The 24790-nt window shown below is 41.4% G+C and overlaps 1 protein-coding gene across 26 annotated transcripts in view; it reads right to left on the bottom strand.

Moving 5' to 3' along the window:
- The window catches only part of tcf7l2 (transcription factor 7 like 2), a 92186-nt gene that overhangs the window by 18095 nt on the left and 49301 nt on the right, over positions 1 to 24790 (bottom strand). For all 26 annotated transcript variants that reach the window (XM_028477203.1, XM_028477209.1, XM_028477208.1 and 23 more), the window contains one exon: positions 2009 to 2141. In XM_028477203.1, the coding sequence (XP_028333004.1) occupies positions 2009 to 2141 (133 nt within the window). The remainder of the gene's footprint in view (positions 1 to 2008; positions 2142 to 24790) is intronic.

Genomic DNA, 24790 nt, shown 5'->3' with positions numbered 1-24790 from the left:
TATGTGTCAAACTGTACATAGAACTGTAACATAGGTCCCCAGTTTTGTGTTAAATTATAATTGACAATTTTTATAATTTTTTTGTGGCAATTACAATTACAGTGAATTATCTCAACTCAATTACCATTTTATTGCAATTAAGACAGCAACAGAGTTTTTAAATTACAATTACAATCATATCTATGCCATATCTATTACACGATTACAATTATAATATACCCCAACCCTGATTAAAGGAGTTAAAAACCTATAATTGTGTAATTGATAATTAATTACAATTATGATGTAAATATAATTGTAATCATGACTGAAACAAATCTATTGCTGTTATAATCATTATTGAATTGTAATTGAGTTCAGATACTTGACTTTGTAATTGTAATTAGCAAAAAAATTATATGAATACTTTCAATTACAATTTAATTAAACATTTTAGTGTATTTTACAGCTGATTTAAGACATGGGTCAGTGATGCTAACAGGAAGCTAACACAAGAGGAACGTTACGTTTTATTTATTTCCACTTCAGTAATTGTGATTAATTGTAATTGAACTTCAGTAATTGAGAATGCAATTGGATTTGACATTCAGGAGGAAAATAGTATTTGGAATTTTTTATTGTAAATGGAAAAAATGTCGGTCACCGTAATCATAATTGAGTTGTAATTGAGCATGGATAATTGAAGACGTAATTGTAACTGAAAAATGTAATTGATCCCAACCCTGCCTAATACGTATCGTATTAAGTCATTTTGTTGTTGTTGTTTTTTTTATTTCAGTGAGAAAAAAGTGTAGGATGTTAGATTTCGGGACGTCTCTTTCTCTGTCTGCACATCCGCCGCCGTCTTGTTCCACTTGTCATGATGGCAACTGCACAGACACGCTGGACTGAATGAGCGCCTTGTCGCCGCCAGTTTCACCTGACAAACCTGAACCTGGGAACACCTGACGCGTGTACAGTGCAGCAGTGCACGGGAACCAATGTGGAGACGGACGCCAACGAGATCAGGAGCTTTCTCGGTGTCGCCTGTGATGGTTAGCCTGACTAGCCCTTGTTGTTGCAGATATTCGGATCATAGAACGTACAGCAGGGAGAATGTTTGTGGCTCGTGTTAACATTTGCAAACAAAGCTGGAGCCTGATCCCAGTTATCCCAGCTTCTGAGAAAAACATAAACTTGTCCCGGAATACGAATAACAGTGCAACACAACCTACTGGCAAAAACCAAGGCTAAGGCAACTTTATCCCATTGCAGCCCAAGCGCTCAAGACCTAATAGAGCTCATTAATTAATTAAACACTGTGCCCAATTACGCAGCCCCATTAAGCACTGCATTAAACAGCAGCTGGCACATTATTTCTCTTCTGTATGAGCCATCATAATAAAAGTGAACATTATTGCCTACAACGCTGAGGAGCTGAATGACATTTAGCAGAATTAAATGCTGGGTCAAGATGCTCTCAAAATGAATGAAATGACCTGCAAACATCAGCTGGAACACAGAAACACCGCCCTGAAGTGGAAATCTACAACTCCAGCTTTTGTTTTGAATCACGAAAAAAAACAACCCGAATACTTGACGGGCAGTCTGCCCCTGGCTCCAGTATACATTAGGTTGTGAGCGCTGGTAATACAAGCATTAGTGGTCATGGATGTTTTGGAATGTCATTGAACATGTTGCTAATAAACCACTGCCCAGGTCCTTGGTGTTAATGGAAAAAAGCTTATTTCTTCTAAACCCATTTAACAAAGATTAGCACGATTAGTGAGTTAAGACAAAATTCCTCAGAGCCAATTTCTACTAATACATTTAGTACTTGTATTGTAAGACTAACTAAATTGGTGTCTACAAGTTGAAGTAAACCTAACCCTATCAGAGGTCAGCGTTCTTTATTTATAGGTATGTATCAACAAGTCAAAACTCAAGAGTTCACTTTCGAATCAAACACCAGGTGATACAAAGTCGACATCTTTATTGACACATTCTACATAGATACATAAAGGCTTACCTGTTTTGGGATCCACGTCTGTCTGTAGATGTGGTGGGGGGTTCCCCGGTGTGAAGTGCTCATTGCTGTAGGTGATCAGAGGTGTGAGAGGGTGCACATGGTGAGGGTGCTGTACCACTGGAACCTTATTAGACTGGAAACAAGAAGAAGACAGAGAGAAAAGGAGGAGGTCAGACTGTTGATATTTGACTTGCCAGATTGTGAGCGCTAGCCACATAATTACAGCTCACACTGCACATTCTCAGGAGAAGACCTATCAGATTGTGTCTGTCCTTGAGGCACAAAACCACCAAACCATCGGTGTGGTTTGTAATTAAAATCACGTCTGTGTGGTAATCGATCATTGGTAAACCACAGAATCAAGGCAGCACGTGTAAACCAACAGCCATTCGAATCCCCAGTCAGCTCTCCACTCTGCTCTCGAACCCTCCAGTCTCCCCCCTACCCCCTTCTCCTGCTTATTCCCCCAGGGCCCAGTGCATGGAGGGTATGGGTGTATTGCAATAAAAGGGTTAGCAGCAAAGAGGTGGGGCTGAAAATCCATTTCTGCATTTTTGCCAAATTAGTTTTGGCTATGTAATCTTCTCTTTGTGCTCCTAAGTGGTGCAGACCCCTTTTTTCAATTACTCAAAGATTACAGTGGAGCTTTAGGGGTGTGCTGCCATGGGCCCCCGTGTTAACCAGAGCTCAGCCCCTCTCATCAGGGCAGGCTGGGACAGAGAGAGTAACACACACAGTCCCTCATCCACAAAATAACCAGATTAGAGCTTTGCTGATAGATTAGGCTAGTGGCAGAGGCTGCTCGAGCCACATCCTTATCCTGCCCTCAGCAGTCAAAGAAGCAGCACTAATCAGGCTTATCATAACATGGATGATGTGTTCAGGGGGGAGAGGAGGGAGACACCAAGCTGCGTGTGTGTGTGTGTGTGTGTGTGTATGTGTGTTCATCACTCTTCTTTCTCATAGGCCACACACCCTCATTAGCAACTTTAACCCATGCAAGAAAAAAAGGGGGGGGGACTCCAATGTGGCACATCTCCAACAGACTTTGAAAAACATTAATGGGCGAGGTGTGTGTTTGTGTGTGTGTGTGTGTTAAGGAGGCATACAGAAAAATCGTCAGTTGTCTGACATTATTTGACAACACAAATGTAAAGTGTGGGTAAGATGTGAATACTTTAAACTAATCAGTCGCCCACTCTGGAGGTAATAACAGCTTTTTAAGATAGCCTAGAACACCGTCAGACGTTTTCTGTGGTTATGGTGGTAAAAGTGTGGCTATCTAGACCGCTATCCTATAGTGGTTGCAGTGGGGGTAGTCGGGAGAGAGTGTGTGCAGAGTTGTAAAGGGGAGCATTCCCTATTGCCGTGGTCCCAATGAAAGATTAATGAACCCCAGCAGAACTCCAGGGAGGCAGAGAGACTCCTGGGACTCATTCACAGCCCTGAGCTGAAAAGGCTAGGGAGGGGAGAAGGGCGAATAGAAAGAGAGAGGGTTCGTGCTGGGGTGTGTATTTGTGTTTGTGTGTCAGGGCCGGTACATATGGGGGAGGGGGGGGGGGGGGCCTTAAAAAGAAAGACCAACCAAGAAACTTGGTGTTGCATAAGAATCCCTGCCCTAATCTGCACACCCAAAGAAGTGGGTGAAGAAAAAAAGGGGGGAAGAACTATCAAGTTTTGTCAGCTGCCTAACGCGGCCAATGAGTCGGCAGCTGAATGCTGGAAGGTGGCCTCTGTTCCTTTCTCCCTTTCTTGTGCCCCCTCCCCTCACCATCTCTCACCTCCTAACCTCCTACTTCACAACTACCCACACCTCCCTCGGGTAATGAACTGAAAAAATGTTGTCAATTCTTCATCCCTCTGTGCTGAAAAGCTTTAGTGGCCATTTAAATTAATTCTTTTGTCCAGGGACCCCGGGCCATTGACAAGACAGTTCAAAATGCCCTTCCAATGAGTCCACATTTAGAGAGAGGTTTTAAAAGTCTATGGGACTGAGAGAGAGAGAGAGAGAGAGAGAGAGAGAGAGAGAGAGAGAGAGAGAGAGAGAGAGAGAGAGAGAGAGAGAGAGCTAGAGGCCAGATGATTTACATCTCTGTCACTTTTGCTGTAAGAGTGTGGCTGTTTTTTTCTGGAAAGTCCAGGAGATGCAAATAGCAAAGGACTGGATTGACTGCAGACTCCAGTCAACTCCATCCTCTGCAGAAGGCGACTAAACATAATATCCAGCAAAGTAAGAAACTTAAGCTTTGGTAACAGTTCTTGGTTCTTGAATTGTACTTCTCACAAGAATATTCCCTATTAACATTTAATTAGAAGTTTTTACTGAAACTACACATCAAGATACGCTTTACACTAATAGTCTTGATGTCTTTCCATGTACACTCACTAGGCACCAGCCGGTCCTAGTGGAATGGAGGCCCAGTTCTTGCCTCGTGGCCTTTCTGGGACAATACCAGCCCTGGGACTCGTCTGGCAGGCTGCTGGGTGCTTCAGCTGAACAAGAAAACTAAAGCGGGCGACGTGGGAGGCTTTGCTATCCCTGCTCTACAAAAAGCCATGTGAAAAGAAAGAGCACTTCCTGGCCCCTAACACCCCCGCTGACTTGCATCCTTCCCACCACCTCAGTCGCTACAACAAACAAATATAGTAAGAAGTCAGACGTGATGCTCTTAAGATACAGAGATCAGAATTTCAAAGCATGGAGATTTCACTCCAAGGGATCTGGAAATAAGATTTAAAGGCACCACCTTGTATGAACATCAAAAGGCACATTTAGTCTTTACACAACCTGGACCCATACAACCCAACTGCTAAAAAAGAATGTCTCTGGAATAGCAGCAACAAACAGAGGCTGTAGTAGTCACCTCAGCCTTGTTTTCCTCAGCTTTACTTGCTCTGTACACTTAATAGTCAATATGTGGAACATTTTTACAAGAAAACTGGTATGTGTCTTGTAGGATCACTTATTCCTAATGTCTACATTATACCATCTTTTCTGGTGAGAAAACTTCACTAATGTCTTTGAGGCTGTGCCCCTCGGGATAGCCATGAAAAAAAAAGGAAGAGTGACAGCAGGACAGAGGGAGACAGAGAGGTAGAGGCCAGACAGGAAAAAGCTGTTGGCCTTGCATTTCCGCCTGGTGGCACCTCGCAGGGCCAATTTGAGCCCCAAATGTGAAGGTGGCGACCTTGAAGGCCCAGTGGGTGGCTGGGAAGAGGGGGGCCCGAGCCTGTGTCTCTCTGCTTTATGTCATGATATGATGAGTTGTCACAACAGCTTGCGGGGCGGTAATGAGCTGTAGTGAGGCTGGGTGGAGAGGGAGAGAGATGTGGGGATGACAGCGCTGTGATGGATTGGCTTCCTCCAAATTCCAAAGCAAGCAGAAATAAAAAACGCTGCCAGATAGCTTCCAAAATGTGCAAGTGGACCACATTCAAGGCAGAGGGAGTTTGAAACACACAATGCTACAACAAATAGCTGTGTCCTTTGGGGGTTCAATCCTCATTTCCACCAACTCAACTTCACACCCTTGTCCGAATCCAAAAACCTTATTAAGAGTATTACGTTTTAGCTGTTACTGATTTTTTTAAAAAAGAGATGATGAAATAAATTCAAAAGAAAGACTTGAAAACCCTCCACAATTTTTTTGAAACCACATGTGGAGGTGTTGTTCAGTTTCCTCTTGCAGACGAAGATGCATCTCTAAGGGCAAGAGGCTCTCGAGACCACAGTGTATTTAAAAGTTAATCTATTCACTTTGCTGCAGTGACATGCCGCGTGCTTGATCAGAGTGCTGAACAAAAATATTATGTGGGCCAGAGCCTTTGCTCCCCTTCCTCCTGCTCTCTTCACTCGCATTCAAGTCGTTCGTCGCCATTTATTTCCACTTCCCATCTTTGATAGTCGGCACATCAAATAGAATCGCAGAAAGGACATGTTCGCATGCGTCATAGATAAATAAAACCATGCACTGATAGCTTCAATATGAAGTGGTATTTGCTAGAACTTGTTGTATTCGGCAAAGACAAATCACCTCTTACAGACATGTGTGTTAAAGCTTCTTTCCCCTTTTCAGTGTAAACAGCCTCTTGAACTCCCATACCTGAGTAAAAAGAGCTTCTCCGAGAGGTGTTTCAGAGTGTTAAGAGGCCGGCTGAATTCTGCCTTTTGAAATGTAATCAGCCCCTCAGAATTTCAGTTAAAAGCCAAGCAATTAGGAATTTGAATTGGATGGCAACATCGACAAAAGAATATGTTAATCTTGGAGGTTATTGAAATCTTATTTTACATTTCATGTTTAAGAAATGAACAGGATCAAATAAAACATTGGCATGTGAGGTGTATTACGGAAAGCAAATGTACTTTTGAAGGTGTAATAAAAGTAATGTGGGTGACTTGAGAGGTGAAAAATCTGTATAATCTAAAACAAGCTTGCATTATAAAAAGTTTTCAGTGTTTTAAAACGGCTCATAAATGTGATGATGACCACTTCTCTCAGACTAAACACCCCCTCCTCTCTCTACTTCACATCCTTTTCTCTCCCCGTCTACCAACACAACAACAACCTGTCAAAATAATGCTAAAAGCCTTCGGTGGGAAGAAGAAGCAGAGACGGTGAAGCCAACCAAGGGAGCAGGCCCGTGATCCAGGAGGTGCCAGCAGGAGCGAGAGCCCGGGGGCCCAGGACGACTCCTCCTCCGGCCTGGCTGGAGCTCCATCCCGTGGGTACATGACCCCCTCAGTCCCACCCCCACCCTCGTCTCCTCGTTCGTCTACTTCCACCTGCCCCCGCCAGCACCAATTTTCCCTCAGTTTCTTCTGTCCGCTTCTTTTCTCCACCTTTGTCTGTTTACGTCTTGGCTCGTTGCTCCTCTGTACAGGAGTGTGTAGCAATTGACTATATTTATTGTCCCTTTTTGCTTTACATAAGGCGCCACATCCCGCTGACCATTGTTCTCTTATAGGTTTTGACCTTTTGTTGGTTCTCAGTGTTTAACGCCTTGTTCTCAACATAAAGACAAACACAGTCACCACAATCCACCCCCACATCCATCCTAAAAGTAGAAAAACCCTCCAAATGTTTTGATTCTAACTTGAGGAACCTCATGCTTTCAACAACCAGCAGTCTCTGGGAAAGTTTGGATGCTGGTGACGAAATGTGCAAGAGTCAGAATGAGGAAGAAAATCTACTGCCAGCAGCATCTCAGCAATGCAGTCAACTTCCCAACGGCAACACTGCACCAAAAAAAACTGTATATACACTCACAAATAAGTTATTACCCAAATCCCTGCCCTACGTAGGGCCTGTGTTTGTACCGGGAGTCCTCAAGAGTGTCTGCGTGCCTTTGTGTGTGCATGTTTGTGTGTACTGTGTGTGTGTGTGTGTGTGTGTGTGTGGGCTCTTCTGTGCCTCCAGGATGCCCTGAGACGGACTGGTAGCTTGAAAAGATTTGGCTACAAGGTAAATCGAGCAAAGCGGGAGAACGAGACAAAGAAGAGAGAAAGAAAAAGAGAAAGACACAACACCATCTAGTGAGAGGGCAGACTCAGCAACGTGTGGCCAAGTCACTTTATCTGAGAAGTTGACAGTCTGCTCTTCAAACCGCTCTCCAGTGGGAGAAAGAAAAGTCTGCACTCCGACATAAAGGTTCCACCTTTTGACGCACACTTTCTTTTACTTTCACCCACATTTGTTTTTGTTTTTTCAAATATTACCTGAGATGGGAGGACAATTCTCCTAAGTCCCTGATATACCTCTGATCCCCACAACCCCACAATTCAAGGTCCACGTGAACAGACCCTCCCACCCCTCCCCATACTTACCTCTACATTCACAATCCCATTATTCCTCTCAAACCTAAAATTAAATAATAGGATTTAAGTCATCAAAATTTTATATTAACAAATTGTTATGTCCATTTAAAGGGATGTCTTCAAATTTTAGATTTAATAAAATCAAATACATAGTTTGAACTATAATTGTTAGACAAAAATATTAACATTATTATGTATTTTAAATCAAATGAGTATTTTTTTATTCTAATACACATTTCCTTTAGTCAAAAAAGCTAAATTAAAAAAAGTTATCATTTAATTTGACATATTAAACATTTAAAAAAACAAATATACCTACATATAATAGGCATTTTGTTTCATTTTTTTTAAATTCTATAATCATTTTTATAGAATATATTACAAAAAACATTGACTCCCAATAGCTTTAAAAAAAAAAAAAAACAACTTTAAATAACAATTTAAATATTTAAATTATCATTATTTTTGAATTAGGTAATTACTGAGATTTTAAATTATCTTCCCTAATCATTTTACTACAGCAGGACTAATTATCACAACAATTAAATTACAATTTCAATATATTATTTACCAATAATATTCAGGAATATTATGAAACTTTAATTTTTTTTAAAATGTAAAAATAAAGTTGCAAATATAAATAATATGTGAAGTACCATTTAAACACCGAGTTATTTTTTTCAGGCACAATAAACAATTCTCTCCTCCTTATAAGACAATTTTTATTTCAATGTGCTGTTGCTTTCTTTATTTTCTAGCCGTGCTGTCCGTGTTACGACCCTGCTCTTTTCTTGGCCTGCAGCAGGCAGTGGAGGCCCCAAAAAAAACCCAAAACAAAAGCCCCGGGAATGTCCTTTACACAACTTGGACAATAGAGCCGGGGCTTCAGCCTGACAAGTAAAAGAGCTCCGACAAGGTGGCGGCTAATTGCCTGCCCTCCCTCTATTCAGCCACTCTGCCACACTCCTGCCATCTCCTTTTGTCCCACAAGCACTTTCTTAAGTAAACTCCCCAGCCGCACGAAAGTGATGGACAGCTTACGATCAACCGACCACAACAACATCATCAACGCAAACACACACAGAAAATACTCTATTCCACGCCACAGTCAAAAATGTTCGCACGAGACCCCAACGTGCGTGGGAAAATATTAAAAAACTAAAAGAACACAGAATAACTCATGACACTAAACACTACATACCTAATAATTTAGTAAATAATTTAATTTCAATTTTAAAAAAAAGACAATATAATGACTGCTTTTTGTGTAATAAAAACTAATTTAAAAGAATAAAAGTCCAATGTCAAAGTCCTAGCTTTTTTGAGCTTTAACAAAGAAAATTCCAAAATAAAAGGGAATAAAAATGCACACGTTTAAAAAAAAAAAAAAAAGATTTTAAAAACGATTAACTAAAAATACAAAATCCACATAAAGACATTTAATCACAACAAAGGTCTTTAAAATATTGTCACAAGCAGGAGATTAAAGGAGATGAAAAACCATCAAATCTGCCCATATTTAAAAGGAAAAATAAGTTTCAAAGCAAATTATTAATAATAATAAAAATACGTTAAAAATGTGTTTTTATGTAATTGTATTTCAATTGAAAAAACTAAATAAAAACAATCATGTTTAGTTTGATGTCTTAGAATAATACACTGCTGTCAGGCTGTCAGGACGCAGCAATCAAACAGCGCCTTTCATTATCCAAATTGTCAATCTGTCATTTAGCAACATAAGTGGTATAAATGGCCAAATGCAACACAGAAATATGTCCACAAATAAAGTCCATCCAAACACAATATCTAGAGTCAAACAAGCAGCAGAGAATTAAATTCAGGCAGAATTAAAATGTTGAAAAGTCTTACCATTTAAAAGAGCTGTATTTGGGATGCTGCTCGGTTCCTGGTTAAAAGAAGCATGCTGGCACTCATGGTAGTGCACAGACTCCAAGCAGACTCCCACCACCATGTCAGCCACTAATCCACTGGGGGGCAGCACCTCATTTACGGCAGCCCCCCTCGGAAAGAACCGATGGGTTTGGATAGCCGATAAAGTAGCGTCCGGAGGAGCGTGTGAGCGCCACGGTAAGTCCGACTCAGGACTGCAGCCCCTCTGGGTCCCAGAGTGGGGGACGACCACAGGCATGTGGCCGGAGCCGGCTGTTCACTTTCAGCCACCTCATGCATTCAAACGCACTCCTAGGCTGCGCTGCTCTTCTCCACGTCTGACCAGGACTGCCTCTTTCCCCCTCGCCCATCTTCATATCCCCCTTAATAAGCTCTTTTGTGTCCATCTCTCTTTCTTTGATAAGTTGAAAGAACAACAAAAAAAAGGGAGCGAAAGAAGGGGTTTCTTTCAGCGGCTTGGCAGACATAAAGGTAGTGGAGTGCAGTCTATAGGAGTTGCTCTAACTTGGCTAAACTCAAGCAGCGGGGTGTCTCTCTTCATGTCATTAATCCCCAAAACTAGCCACGCTCCATTCACCGCTAGTCACACTAAATTAAAAGCAAAATCCAAAACACAAACGCAGAGGCAGGAGAAGTGTCCGAAATAAAAAGGTTCAGGAAAGCGATCCGATCCAGGGCAAACGGACACACAGCGAAAATTCAATATACAGAGAGAAAAAAAAAAAAGCACAAATACAAAAAGCAAAAATAAAAAAGGCAAACATTTACCACTGAGAGAGCCGTCATTGTAGGGCAGCTTCAGCACCTTCAACCCGTCATTCCTCAACTCTCTTTAAGACGACTTAAGGAGAAAAACCAGCCTCGGATCCAAAGTCAACTTTGCCAAACAACGAGACAACAGCAGCAGCAACAATAGCGAAAAATACAAATAAAATGGATACAACTGAGGAGAGCTGGCAATAGAAAAATTCAACCCGGCCAACTGGTGACTTGAAGAGAGGAAGCCCACTCTTAAAGCCGTGATCCGACCATCCAGCATACCACCGCTGTGAGCCTTTCAACCACAGCAGAAAAAAACCCACTATTGAACTTCAAATGGCGATAATTGAAAAGATCAAAAAGATGAAACAAAAGAAAAAGAATGTGCTGACTTACCATGTTGTGATCCTTTTTTTTTTGTTGTAAGATTTTTTAAATTAGAAAAAAAAAAAAAGAATCTACTCAAAGATGCAGCATTAGAGGTGTCAAAATTTTAGTAGCCGTCTCTTGATCGTATTACTTCCACAGTCCTGGTTTCCAATGCGTCTGAACTTTTTCCCTTCTTCTTTTATTTTGTTTGTGGTACCTAGCCTTTTTTTCTCCCCCTGCTTAAGACTTTAAAAGCCTTCGGCTCAGCAAAGCAGCACAAATTATCTTGCCACCTTGCTCAGCTCTGATGCTTTGGCCGCAAACTTTGGAAGGCCCTTTACTACTGCATCAAAATTAGCATTGTCAAAGCAGTTAATGAATATTAATATTGTATTTGTCATTGGAGCTGGCCCATTGCTGAACTCCAAGTCATCCATCAGGGACAAGATTAAGCACACAATTATTTCTGACTGACAGGGACCAAATCTGGAAGATTTTTTTTTTTTTTCCTCCTCCAACAATTTAAAGAAAAAGACACATCATCTTAAGGTACCTCCCATGAGAGGAGACAAGATTAATACACTTTTAATGAAGCAAGATTTCATGGTACATGAACAGCAGGAACCTCATGAAAAATGAGACGAATGTAGAAACGATTTGACTCGATTTTGACCATTTTTTTAAAAAGGATTGAAACGACAAATTACAACTAATCACTAATGACGGGAAATGATTTATTTTATTTAAAGAGAGTTTTATTTTTTTTTCTTTTGATGAATGACAACAATTAAGAGCCTTGATTTCTCCTCAAAGCATCACATTTGCCGTTTAACTTTTAAGGTAACAGAAATTCTGAAAACACAACAGAATAAAAGCACAAACCACAGCGCGGAAGAAAAGCGGCTGGTGTTAATAATTTCAACATGAAACATTCATTAAACGCCCGAACCGTGAGCGCTCTCGGGCAGAGCCCGGCGGAGCAGCGACCGCTGAGGACCACACACACACACACACGCACACACACACACACACACACGGGCTGCCTGCATCAGCACCACCCGCCGCAGCGCATCAGCTCACACCAACACACGTTTTCCTTTTTTCTCTCTCTCCGCTGCACAAACCGCCGCCTGCTTTTCACAGAAAAACCTGCTTCACACAAGGAGCGACAGCACAATTCTACACGTCCTCATCAAATGTGTCACAAGAACAAAAAATATCTCCAACATGTTTATTAATCTTAATTACTTTAGGGAAGCTTTTAAAATTAAATTGATAAAAAAAAAAAATGACATCTAAAAGCCTAAACATTTAAAATTTTTTGTGTATTAATTTAAAATATTTGTAATTCAGAATTTTTGAAGCAAGCATTTATCCTAATATTGTTTCCTGATATCTGACTAATATATATTTTTTTCCTAAAAAGGACAATGGAAAAAAAAGCAAAAAAAAAAGCCAATAAGTTGACACAGAAAAATAGCAGATGTGGGGCACTAATGCCAGCAGGCCAGTGAATTGGTGTGAGCGTGGGGGTCAAGCTGCGGGCTCACCTTGGAGCGCCGGGCCCCAGCCGGGCCCCTGCTGACCACCCTGCCGGCTCCTTAATACCATTAGCAACCCTTAGATGAACACATTAAATTGTCCTTTTGTTCTGCCGGTGCCGACCCAGCCTCACCAGCTCGCCTCGCTGGTATCTATCGCGGCACCAAATACAGATGGTGTGGCGTCCGCTCCCTTTTTTTTTTTTTTCCTGAAATGAAAACCAAAGCGTTTCACCTTATTCTCCAAAAGCCGTCGGCACAAGAATTTAAACTCTAAATAGAATTTCCTGATAATTTAGTTATTTTTAATAAATACAATAAAATATTTCAAAATTATAGTGTCATGTATAATTTATTATTTTACTTAAATTATAATGTATTATTATATAAATAAATGTGAACCTTTCTTTGTTTTTTTTTATTGTAAAACGTGAATAAATAAGCAGAGGAAAAAAAAACACAAATATAGTAAGAATTTTCTAAATTAATATAGGACAAAAAATTTGATGATTTATTTTTTTTCAACCTACATTAATTGTTGATAATTAATACAAATCTTCAATTTGTGTTATGGTAAATTATGTAAATAAAAAAGGCCATTTTGTCGCTCAAATGACGGCTTTCTGTGTAACTGCAGTGGAATAAATATTATTGTAATTGTTGTGACACAAACAGGCGTTCGCTTCACACCGGGACGTCAATGAAAAAAGGCACAAAACAATCCTGTTTAATTCCAGTCGGGGGCTTAAAACAGGTCCAATCTAGGTGAAAGGAAGAGAAGGAGAGACGGCGTGATCACATCAGTGCTAGTATCAAATTAACTCTCTGACTTTGAAATTTATTGATCTGCTATTAAGACACTAGTGAACTTGATGAAGTGAGTGCTGTAGGTGACTCTGGGACTTCAAAGTCTTTCACCAGCCGCATAAAACAAGCCACTTTGATCCCCGCTCCGCTCCTTGGATGCGGAGCGAAGGCTTCAGAGGAACCCCCCAATTTTTCCTCTCCTCTTTCCTCTTTCTCACCCCGGGCCGGGTATCCAGCTTTCTCTTTTTTCCCCCCTTCTTCCACATTCTTGACGACACCCCGAGAAGCTACAATGCGTCAGTGCCACACAATGTTCAATTACAGCGTTTTTTTTTTTGTTTTTTTTTTTTTAACAGAATAGTTAGAGAGAGAGGTGTTCCTGCATGTGCCACAAAAACAGATCTGGATTCAGAGATATAACAAAGCAACACGCGTGCACAGAAAAAGCAATATGATGTCAAAACAACTGCAAGAATAAGGCGGCCATCTAAGCTTGTTGGCATTAAAATTCTGTGTGGATAAGAAGGTGATTCTTCATGCCAAATACGGCATGTAATAAGGTCGGCGATGAGAGAGACAATGCAGAGAGGGAGATAGCAACACTATTGTGTGGTGAATACATCCCCCTCTTCGCTTAGGGCAAGTCTTCCTTCTACATTAAATACTGTGTGCTGCCAATCACACCTGCCTATTTTTTATTTTATTTTTTATTTTTTCATTTTGTGCCACTGGGTGGAGGTAGTAGTTAATGTTTCCAACATGCACTGTATCACCACACGATACTGAAGCTGAAACAAACCACAGCTGGCCTCAGTCAGAGAACTGTTCACTTCCTTCCAAAGAAAGATTTCCAATTAAAATGAAAGCAACAAAAAATAAAGTAAAATCTAAATGCAATTTATTCCTTTCCTTTCCATATTTTGCATCCAAACAGAGGTAAAAAAATCTGTGGTTTTCCCTCCACTGAGCTGCTAACTGAGTAAAATAAATATTAACGGCTAAATTAATCATCAGCAGGACAGTGTTTGCGCTCAGGCTCCAGCACTCAAAGGCAGGATGAGTGTCTGTGTGTGTGTTGGAGTGCCAGGCTAAGCTGCGTCTGTTTAATTAAGAGGGGTAAAACAGATGACAAATGTGAGACAGTTAAACATTTAATGTGTGCTTATCGCCCCCCACCCACCCACCCCTCATTTATTTAGTTGGGAGAGATTCAGAGTGGGTGGTGTTAGTGCGTGATGCGCCGGCAAAGAACGCACTGGTGGAATTAGCGCCCAAGCCCCGTGTGTCGGGAGAAGTCAGCGAGCGGCGCGCTGCCCTTCTCTGACGTTTTACAACTTCATTCTGTTTGATGAGAAAGTAAAAGTATTAGCTGATAAATGAAAAATAAATACAAATGTGAATTCTGGCAACAAAAAAAAACAAAAAACAAAAATGTGTTATAACGTAGGCAGGGTCATTCAATTATGGATACAGATATTTTTTTTTGGCAGAATTGCCTGTTGTGAAATCAAACGACGCAATTAAAAAAATACAACTGTATCAATATCCTCGTTTTTTATATCTTTTACCTGAGTGACAAATAATTAATTTGTTTTTATTTCTCCTCTGTTTAATCCTGATTGTGTTCTTCCAGCTGAAGCAGAATGCCTTAAAGTCAATGTCAATTCCCAGCTCCAAAAGTCCCACAAAAACAGAACGAACAGAGCCCGAGGCGCACGCACACACACACACACACACACACACACGCATACACGCACACACACACACCTTTTTTTTTTACTCAACCCACTTCCAATATCTTGCTCAAACTTATCACTTCCAATGTGACAATGATAAAATGAAAAACAAACTATATTTTTTTCCACCCGGCATATCTATAGTGCGCATGTATTTATATCACATACATGCCATATGGAACGAGGAGGGCAGAGTAAAGATAAAAATGGGTATCAGAGGTGGGGGGCCGAGGATGGATGGTAGTGGGGGGGGACCAGAAAGAGAGAGGGAGGGAGAGAAAGAAAGAAAGAAAGAAAGAAAAAAAGAAAGAAAGAAAGAAAGAAAAGCTGGAGGAGGAGGTGGAAGAGAGGAAAAAAAGCCCTGTGCCACAAGCATATATAAGAGAAACCTTCACCAATTAGTGAGGAGAAACGGGAGAGGGAGCTGCCGCGGCGTAGGCACTCAAAGAGCCAGGCCTCGCGGCAAAGCTGTCATGTCGGCAGGATTGATCAACAGGCCTGCTATTTCTAATGGCATGTTGTCATGAAGCTGCAGCCATGGGGAGCCACCTGCCTCAGTCCTCGCACAGCACTCTGTGAGCGTGCACGTGTGTGTGTGTTTATGCGCATGAAAGAAAGATGGGGTTGAAGGTATTGCAGTAACCGTATACCGTATACCGATTCTGTGCCCATGTTTCTTTGACTAACAATTTGGTTAGAAAACAAACTGAAAATGTGCCGCGCCTTTTCTCCAGGTTCTAACCCAAAGCATTGGAAACCAAATATAAGCCACTCTATTATTATTATTATTATTATTATTATTATTATTATTATTATTATTATTATGTACCAATAAAAATATTTATTTTGTACACAAAATAAAGAATTAGCTTAAATCAGCCCCGATGCCTCGTCTAAACTAATGTTTCCCAAACTTTATTGCCCCATGAACCCCTTAGCTCATGTTATATATTATTTATTTATGTCTGCAGGCTCGTTTAAACTCTTTCCTGTGTCTCGTCCAACATTAACCTCAAATTTAGGCCTTTTTATTCATTTATTTCTGATGTTTTGCTCGTTTTGGAATTTGAACTTCATCTTTTGGTGCATTTTAAAGAGCTGTGCCACTAATTATTATTGATGGATGAGAAAAAAGTCTGTGTAAAAAATAAACTGATAAATGTTTCTGTGCACGTACCCCAGTTTGGGAACCACCGGTCTAAAGCTAATTCTCCCTTTAAGTCCAACTGCTATAAAATGTTCACGTATTTGCATAAAACATCAATCAAAAAAAAGCCTAATCCAATTATGGGCCGACATTTAAAGAAAAGAAAATAGCCCCTCCATATTGTAAATATTTACATATTAGAATGTTTTTCCGTAATAATAATTTTCGCGGCCGAACCAGCGCGGCTACGCTAACAATAGAAAGTCAAATAAAAGTTACAGAACTGGAAGTTCAAGGTAGCGCGAGTCACTTGGAGTGCGTGTCACGTACGGTTAACCTTTTTATCGGGCATGCCTGTGGTCTCATCAGTCGATGAAATTCTTTGCCCGCGGCGGCGGCTTAGCCGAGGGACACCGACCAATAGAAAATATTTCATTGTGTTAGCATTTCAAATGGCGAGTGGAGGGTGGAGAGGAGGGCGTTCGAAGGGGTGGTGGGGAAGAAGCTCAAACCGATCGTTGCCAGCAGAATTAATTGCCTATTCTGAGAATAATGTCCCTTAACCACGATTCTCTGAGGGCCGAACGCTAGCCGAGGCCACTTTTTTTGTTTGGTGTCTTCAAAAAGGAGAGCGCTTCGGGGTACTGGCCGTATTAGGGGTGTAGCTCAGCCCCCTTTAGACAAGGGGGAAAAAAATAATCAGAAGCACTGAACCAAACGCAACTAATCCAAAGCCCAATTAAAAGTGACGAACACATTCGCACCTTCTCTAATGAGAAACGACAAAATAAATACTGTCACATTAAAAATGAACTGATAAAAAACTAATATCGAGTGCGATTTGAACTTCGTAAGAAGTTTACTTTTAGTGAAAGGACACAAGGAACAAACGGTCTTTATTTGGCTTTCCGCCAGTGCTCGATAAATGGCTCAAGATGGCGCGACCCCGGTGGTGCTTCTATCCTTTTATTTAAGGGGATTTAAATTCAGGCTTGGCTACACATTGGCCAAACATATGCAATGACCCTAACTGATATCGGTGCATCTTTTAGCCACATCCTAATCTAACCTCTATCAAGATCAGCGCCTTTTCAAACTCAAAACAGCATTAACAACGAGTATTGTTTGGAGCGAGGAAAGAGGGAGCCCAGGGAGACGACGCCACAGAAAGCTGGAAAAAAACCAGCTGCTTATGCACTTCCACTCGACAGGGAAAACAAAACCAAAGCTCCACTGCTAAAAAAAAAAAAAATCTTATTTTTCTGTGAGCTGCATCGGGGCAACCAAAATACGACGTCTCTCCTTATCGACCTCTACGGGCTCCTCCGTGCTCGGTGTTGATTTCATCCGACGCCAGATGGACGGGCGAGTTTGCAGCAGTCCCCATTACACGCCTCTTCTCCGTCGCTCATTGCGAATTCAGTCAACGAAGTCAATCTTATTAACTTCCGCGCCGGTTCACACATGACATTTTCTTCAATTTTCTCGCCGACATCAAAAACATCAATTAGCAGCTCGAAAATGGAAAGGAGCGAATGACAGAGTCCGATAACGCCGACTTATTTGAAGCCGAGGGTAAATCTATTCTGTAGTTTTGAATGTGTTCATTACAATTGCATTTTCAAAGAAGACCTCCAAATAGCAAAGAAATTAAATTTATCTCCTAGAAATGTCCAGAAATTGTTTTTTTCCCCCTCTTCTTTCTTTTTTTTTTTTAATCCTTTAATCTCTTTGCCTCAGTCACCAACACAAAGCATTGGGGTGCTGCATTTTCTTTTTCTCATTAGAACAGATCACAACTCCAACAGAAGTTGAAGCCGAATGCTGTAACCTCGGGCGAAACCCACGGAAATTATTGTAAAAGTCCAACATTTTTTTTTTTTAGGAAGGAAAATAAAGCGATAATGTAACCCACCCATTACCTATGTTTTCTACAAATAAATACCATACAGTGATGACACATTTTGTATTTATATTCATGAATAAAACAAATTGTATCTGGTTTTTTTTTTTTTTTACCAAAAATAAAACAGAAATTAAAAATATACGGTGATATTAATCAGCTTTTAAATTAATCCTCACATTCATTATTTACTGATGATTGCATTGTTTATTTTTTTCTGTCCGTCAAATGGTTAATGCTAAAAAAAAAAATCATATATTCTTAATTGATAAGCAATAAAAATGTAATATTTCCTGTGTAAATTACTACAACTTTATTATTTAAATTTAAATTTAGCCTTTAAACAGCAATTATTATTAAATAATAACATTTTATTTGTTTATTTTTTTTTGGTGTGTGTTACGTTGCATTTTCTTTGTCAAATAAAACAAATAGAGAAATATAAATCTTTTTCATCCCCAGCTTCATTGATCCTTTCCTGCTACTCCACTTCACGATTGCATCAAAATGTGAAACACAAACCATCACATTAAAGGGAACTCTCTCAAGGCCCAACTCTTCTGTCACTGATCAACGTGTAACTCAATAAACCTTGGCCGCTGAGCGTTAAGTAAAAGGCTATTTTCTGCTGATATCCAAACATTGTCGGATGGCTTCCTCATGCTTGAGTTACATCTCCGAGGGGTGAACAAAAGCAACTTTAGTGGCAGTGGAAGGACACCCGTAATGCGAAGGAGGGGCGCATACGGAGCTTTTGCGGATCATGTTGCGTTGGCTCATTGATTTCTGATCTTTTGACATTATTTAGTTGCTTTTTATTTTCTCGCCCGTCTTTTATTCCATGTCACAAAAGACAGAAATGTCCAAACACGCGATGGTGGGAATATCTACTATCTGTCAACAGAGCAGGCTTTTCCCGGCATTAAAGCGGCCAAATGCTCTGACACAGTACCGAGAATCGGCGGGATGAAAATATCACTCTTTATAATGGGGGCTAATCAGATTTCGGAGGTCGTTTGCCTTCAAGCTAAAAGCAGATAGAAACACATAGACGAGTATTACGCTTGTAACCAATACACCTACAGTTCAGGACCAATCTGACCTCCACAGAATACAATATAAACTGCTACAGCCTGCACAAATAATCCATCAGTCAAGTATAAATTAAAAAATATAATTTCTTTATGCTTAATTCTGCTCTACATACAGTAAATATATCAGAGGGAATAAAGCCAGCATGTCATAAATTCAGGGAAAAAACTCAGCGTTGCATTTGTAATACGGCTGCCGACTGCGGCAGTGATCAGTTCCATTAAGTAGGGATTTGATCATCTCCCCGTGCGCTTTCACAGCCCGACTTCTGATTAGATCACTGTGAAAATGGTCAAATGCTGTGTTTATATCTCTGTAATTATTTTGATGCAGATGACAGAGATTGGTTGTTTGGATGTGGATGGAAAAGTACTTACGCCGGGAATACAGAGACAAAAAAAAGAAAGCTGAATGGGTTCTCTCAAAGCCATTAACCCATTGGATGAATTCAACAAAGGCCTAGAAATATTGTGTTATGTGCTGAGGAGGGGAGGGAAGTCAGAGAATAGTGCCCGTGCAATTACAGCGCCATCATTCTGAAGTTGCAACAAATCATAATGTTCTTCCTGGGTGACACAAATGGACTTTAAATAAGCCTGAGTGAAAACCTCTGAACACAATAGAACGCGTTAAGCTTAGCCTATAGATGCAACCCCTGCAGGAAAGAACGGCGGCCTACACTTTGCAATTTTAGTCACTCAGTGACAGGAGTGGACCCAATTTGTTTCCTACTTATTTATCCTCATTTAAATAAAATTATTGAAATTTTAGGAGGAAGAAAAATTAATATACCTTCAGTTACACTTTTATTTTTTTTTGTATTCTGGTATTAAAAGCATTAAGAGTTTGGCAAAATATTCAATTAACATTTGCACAATTCAATATATTAAAAGCCTTCATTTATAACGATGAATATTTCACAGAAGGCTGTCCTGTTTAAGGTGAGTCTAGCACTAATGTCTACGACTGCCCCACGCCGTGACCTTGCATGACATTGTTTAATACTGAAGGAATAACAGGAACCAACCAGAAGCCGAAAACATAAATAAAATCATCTTCAAAATATTTTTTAACCCTAAATTTCACCTAACCTAAACGCGTTAGTATCTCTACATTATTTGCTTTTCACGTTGACCTTTTCCATTGGTTTTTAGAGTTTTGGATACACAAATTTGTGCATTCATGTCTTGTGTTGCTGCTTCTGGTCTTGAAAGGAATTCGTATTTATAATGAGCTGAGGTGAGGTTAATTGGTTCACTAAGATCCTCTAAGTCATGTGCCTCTACATGAAATTAGACCCATTAGCTGGAGTTTCCGCGGACGCATTTAATCACAAACACTTCAGTCCAATTTGTATTTCCCACAGAGTGGGGTAAGACAGTCAGACGAGGTAAGACGCTGAGGAGCTGGGTTGTTTTCATACTTGAAACTGGAAACTAAATGTGTGTTTGTGTTTGGTCACAGACCGATGGCGTAACGTCAGCAGTCATGACGAGGCTTGTTGTTTAGACCGTCACAGATACAGAAACCTGAAATGTCTTTGTCTCACTGAGGCTTTGGGTTACATTATGTGCAACATGTTTAAATGTCAGTTTGAAGATAATGAATCATGTTCTTTTAGTCCATGTTGTTGAAACATGCAGACTGGCCTCATATATGATCACTCCCATGTGACTTTGCATTTAATGAGAAAATTGCACATAATGGATCTTTGGCTAATGTTATTGTTTCTCTTGAAAAAATAGTCTGCGACCCATTCAGTGCACGGGAACTGCTGTGAACACACCCACACATACTGCACGGCACACGTGTGTGTGCGTGTGTGCGTTTGTGTGTGTGTGTGTGCTACTAATCTCCCAAAATCGACGGAGCCTTTCATTTGCCATTAGGAACTACATGATGTGAATCTGGCCAGACTAAAAGACCTAGTAATCAACACTGGTGTAAATGTGTTAAGTTCAGCGTCTTGCTCAAGAAAGGGGGGGGGGGGGGTTCAATGGTCCTGACAGTGTAATTACGGACCGAGACAACAACGCCGAGGCCAATGCGTTCAACGCTAATTCAATCCATCTTCATTTACGAGAGGAACGCCCATGCCATTGATGGATAGTTATCATTAGAAAGTGACAAAGCACTGAAACCACTGAGGCGTGAGCGGCACAGTGTATGCCTTGGTGTGTCTGCAGGATGTCTCCACTCAGATACACACTACTGCTCCAGACAGCCCCATTATATATTACTACAGGAATATATGTACCAGGAGGACAGTGGAAAGTAGAGGAAAATTAGGTCAGCGAGCAGACAAACAAATGTGTTCATATACGTATACATTCATACACACACACACACACACACACACACTGTGGTTGTGTGCGTTTGTAAAAAATGTTTGGCTCACTGTGACCCTGACGGAGAGGTTATGGCTCAACTCACCAGCCTTTTATAGCATGCTGCTCACACACACACACACACACACACACACACACACAGTCTGAAGCCAAACACTAAACCACAGGCTGTGATTGAGGCCGACTGGCCTCCTCCTCTATATTTTCTTGTCTATATATTCAGTCCACACTGGCCTGTATATCTTAATTATGTGCCCCAGCCGCTTTTCCCAAAGAAGGGGTGGCAGCAGGCCTTTGAAATGAGACCCTTGGAGTCTTTACGGGGCATCCAGGCCAGCCACGGCATCATTACACGACTTTTAAACTCGTGACAAAAACAGTGTGGATGCCTCGTTTCCACTTTCCTTCCCTATAAAAGGATACTCATATTCTGCACAGTTAGAATGGTCCAGTTTGTGGCATTTTTCAGAGGAAAACTGTCCTCCGTCTGAAGCGGAAGCCCAAGAACTTTTTGGGATGACAGGTGTGAACGGCTCTAATGAGTGTACAGCTCAATGGGGTGAGAGGCGAACAAATAGCCAGGGGGGTTTTATGGCTGCGCTGCACGGGCTGTGATTATTTCTTCTTTCTCCTTGTGGGTCGCAGCATTAGGGTCACTGCCTCCTCTCTCACACACTCACACAGATACGGGGTAGGCTTTGCCATTTCAATGGTTTCATCACATGCAGACCTCTCCATCGATTGCGACCAGTGACCCAGCAAAAGGTCCATATTCCTGCCCCACCTCAGTGGATTAGAGTGTGCTCAAAGGGAAACGAGCTTGCATGTCGCCCCTGTCCATCAACCAGGAGGTGGTGCTACTGCAAAATAAAGCAAGCACCACTTTCTTTTTTTGTTTTGCTTACCCTGCAGAAAGACAGCCAGGGATTTGTTTGCTGGGGGTTTTTCATAATAGCATGGATTTGAAAAGCTTTTTTCTGACACCTGCAGTTGTAGACGTTTCCTCAAAGACGCAGACGCGCTCGTGTTTTACCGCCGGTGCCGATTTTGCAGCACGGTGGGCTGAGAGGTTCACAGTCAGGTGACGCATGAGATTCTCAGGCTTGTGAGCACTTGTTCAGTTGGCTCGACTGGAAAAGAGAATGGTGCGCTGCATCCCTGCAAACCCAGTGTACACACACCCACACGACTGACTTTGATGCTGACGTGCGCGCATTCTTTGCGTACTTTTACAATCTCCTGCTTGCTAAGCATTTATACAAAATCAGGGCAAGCGTAGTGCAATGAGCTCAGCGGCCAATGTGCAGCCATTGACTGGCTGGCCTGTTTCTAGACCCTGCAGTTTGTATAGCAACACTTCTTTTGACGACGCCCGAAGGGTGCAATTAAGCCCAATTAGAGCCTGTCGGTTTTATTAAGAGGCACAGACTGGCCAGGCTCGGGGGCAGTGAGGGGTAGAGGAGGGATGAGAAGGAGAAAGAGGGAGGAGAGTCTGCACCACCACGCTACTGCTACTCTCAAGAAACTAGCCAAGCATCGCTTGGAAGAAACTGGTGTAAATACAAAGCATGCCAGCTAAACACAAGTGTCAACTGTGACAGATGTGACTAACCAGAGGAAGGATATTTGAACCACAGGACCTGCAGGAGCCTTAATCCATGACTGGCCAGGGCCAGCAGCTAACTTCAAATCTGAGCACACACCTTCACGGAAGCTGTTTAATGGTACAGATCAGAGCTTTTTCTAGGATGAATGGATTAGAAAACCAACTCGTCTATAAATACTCAATGGCTACAGTGAATGCAGACACGTGTGGATGCAGATGTTACAAAGCATTTTCGGAAGGGGGTTAAGAGGGCGGTTTCTGTGCAGTTGTGCAATCCTGCCCTGATACAACAGTGTGGTAGTGAAAAGAGCAATACAGCTGGCTGGGAACAAAAACCGAAGCATGTCTTTCATCAGCGAATCAAAAAAAAAAAAGAAAAAAGATTGCAAATGAATGTGTCATTTTCCCCCTCACAATTCCTTTTCCGTCGACCCCTTGACAGAGATGTTTACAGATAGCTATCATTCCCCCTCTTTTTCACATTTGCGCTTGGACATGTTTCAAAAGACCGGGCCTTTTCATCTTCCCTCTCGCTGTGAGGAAATTTGCTCCTTAATGGCTTTCAAAACAGGAAGCGCAGACAATAAAAAAAGGAGAAGTGAGAAGAACGCTCCGCTCCACCAGTAGTGACACCCCCCCCCCCCCCCCCCCCCGCCACCCACCCCTTCAGTCGACGCATCCTTTGCAGAGCTAAGCACTACAGTGCGCTTGCTGTCATGCCAAGGTGCCAACTGTGCCAGTCACACTGACCTCCATCTGCAGGCAACTCGATACCATCTCTTCAACTCCCGCACACTCCCACTGAATGGGTTCGCTCAGTCACACTGAAATCTGAATGCCATTCAAGGCTCAGGCTTGGAATTGTGTTTCGAGTTTGTGTGCTATTGTATTCTTTGTTCACAGCTGCTGTGTAAAAAAAAAAAAACCTTTATCACTAAGCTGAATGCTAGAACGTTTGTACTGGAGGAATGCACAGAGGAATACATTACTGCATATGTGCAAATCATGCACTATAAGGCAAATTAGATCTGATTTCTCAGTGAAGTCTTCATCAATGACCCTCAGATGAGGCAGGTTGGGAAATGGACTGGCTCAAATTACTACTAAAGATGGTCTCTACGCGGCTTACGATTTTAATAGTCTATGTAGGTGTCTGTTTACTCATGTTGTATTCATAATTCCGCCTCCTGCAGGGCGTCCGTGTCCACAGAGTGCCCTTGAACATGCCATGAGGAGTCTTTCTGCGCCTCAACTAAAAAGAGACCTGAAAGACAGCTACACACGCTTCCGCACAGTTGGATAAAACAAACCTTAACCACACAACTCAACCTCACCAAAGAAGGAGGGTTCTTTTTTTTTTTTTCAAAGGGTTTTTTTCTTTCGCCCTCTCCTCGTCTGTGCAGTTTGTCTCCCTGGATAAAACAAATGCATCATTTTCAGCATAAAAAAAAACCCAACATTTTTTATTCCCTCCTATTGTGCCATTTCCGTAGATGGAAGTGTTCCCTCCCATTGATTTTCTACACACCAAGGCCCCTACCCAACATGAGCCGCGAGCTTGCTTGGTGTCATCTCCTTGTGCCGTTCTCCCTTTCAACTGTTCTCTTTTCCTCACGTGGATTAACGCACAACAGCCAAACTGGCGGCTGAGGAGGAAGGAAAAACTGATACACGCACTCAAAAGTTTTTGGCTATTGATTTGTTTTTGATGCACGGGGTGAAAAAAAGAAATGTGTTCAAAGCTGTGG

The sequence above is a fragment of the Gouania willdenowi genome, chromosome 19 (assembly GCF_900634775.1).
Source record: "Gouania willdenowi chromosome 19, fGouWil2.1, whole genome shotgun sequence".
NCBI classification, from domain to species: domain Eukaryota; kingdom Metazoa; phylum Chordata; class Actinopteri; order Blenniiformes; family Gobiesocidae; genus Gouania; species Gouania willdenowi.
This window is presented reverse-complemented; position numbering and strand designations above follow the sequence as displayed.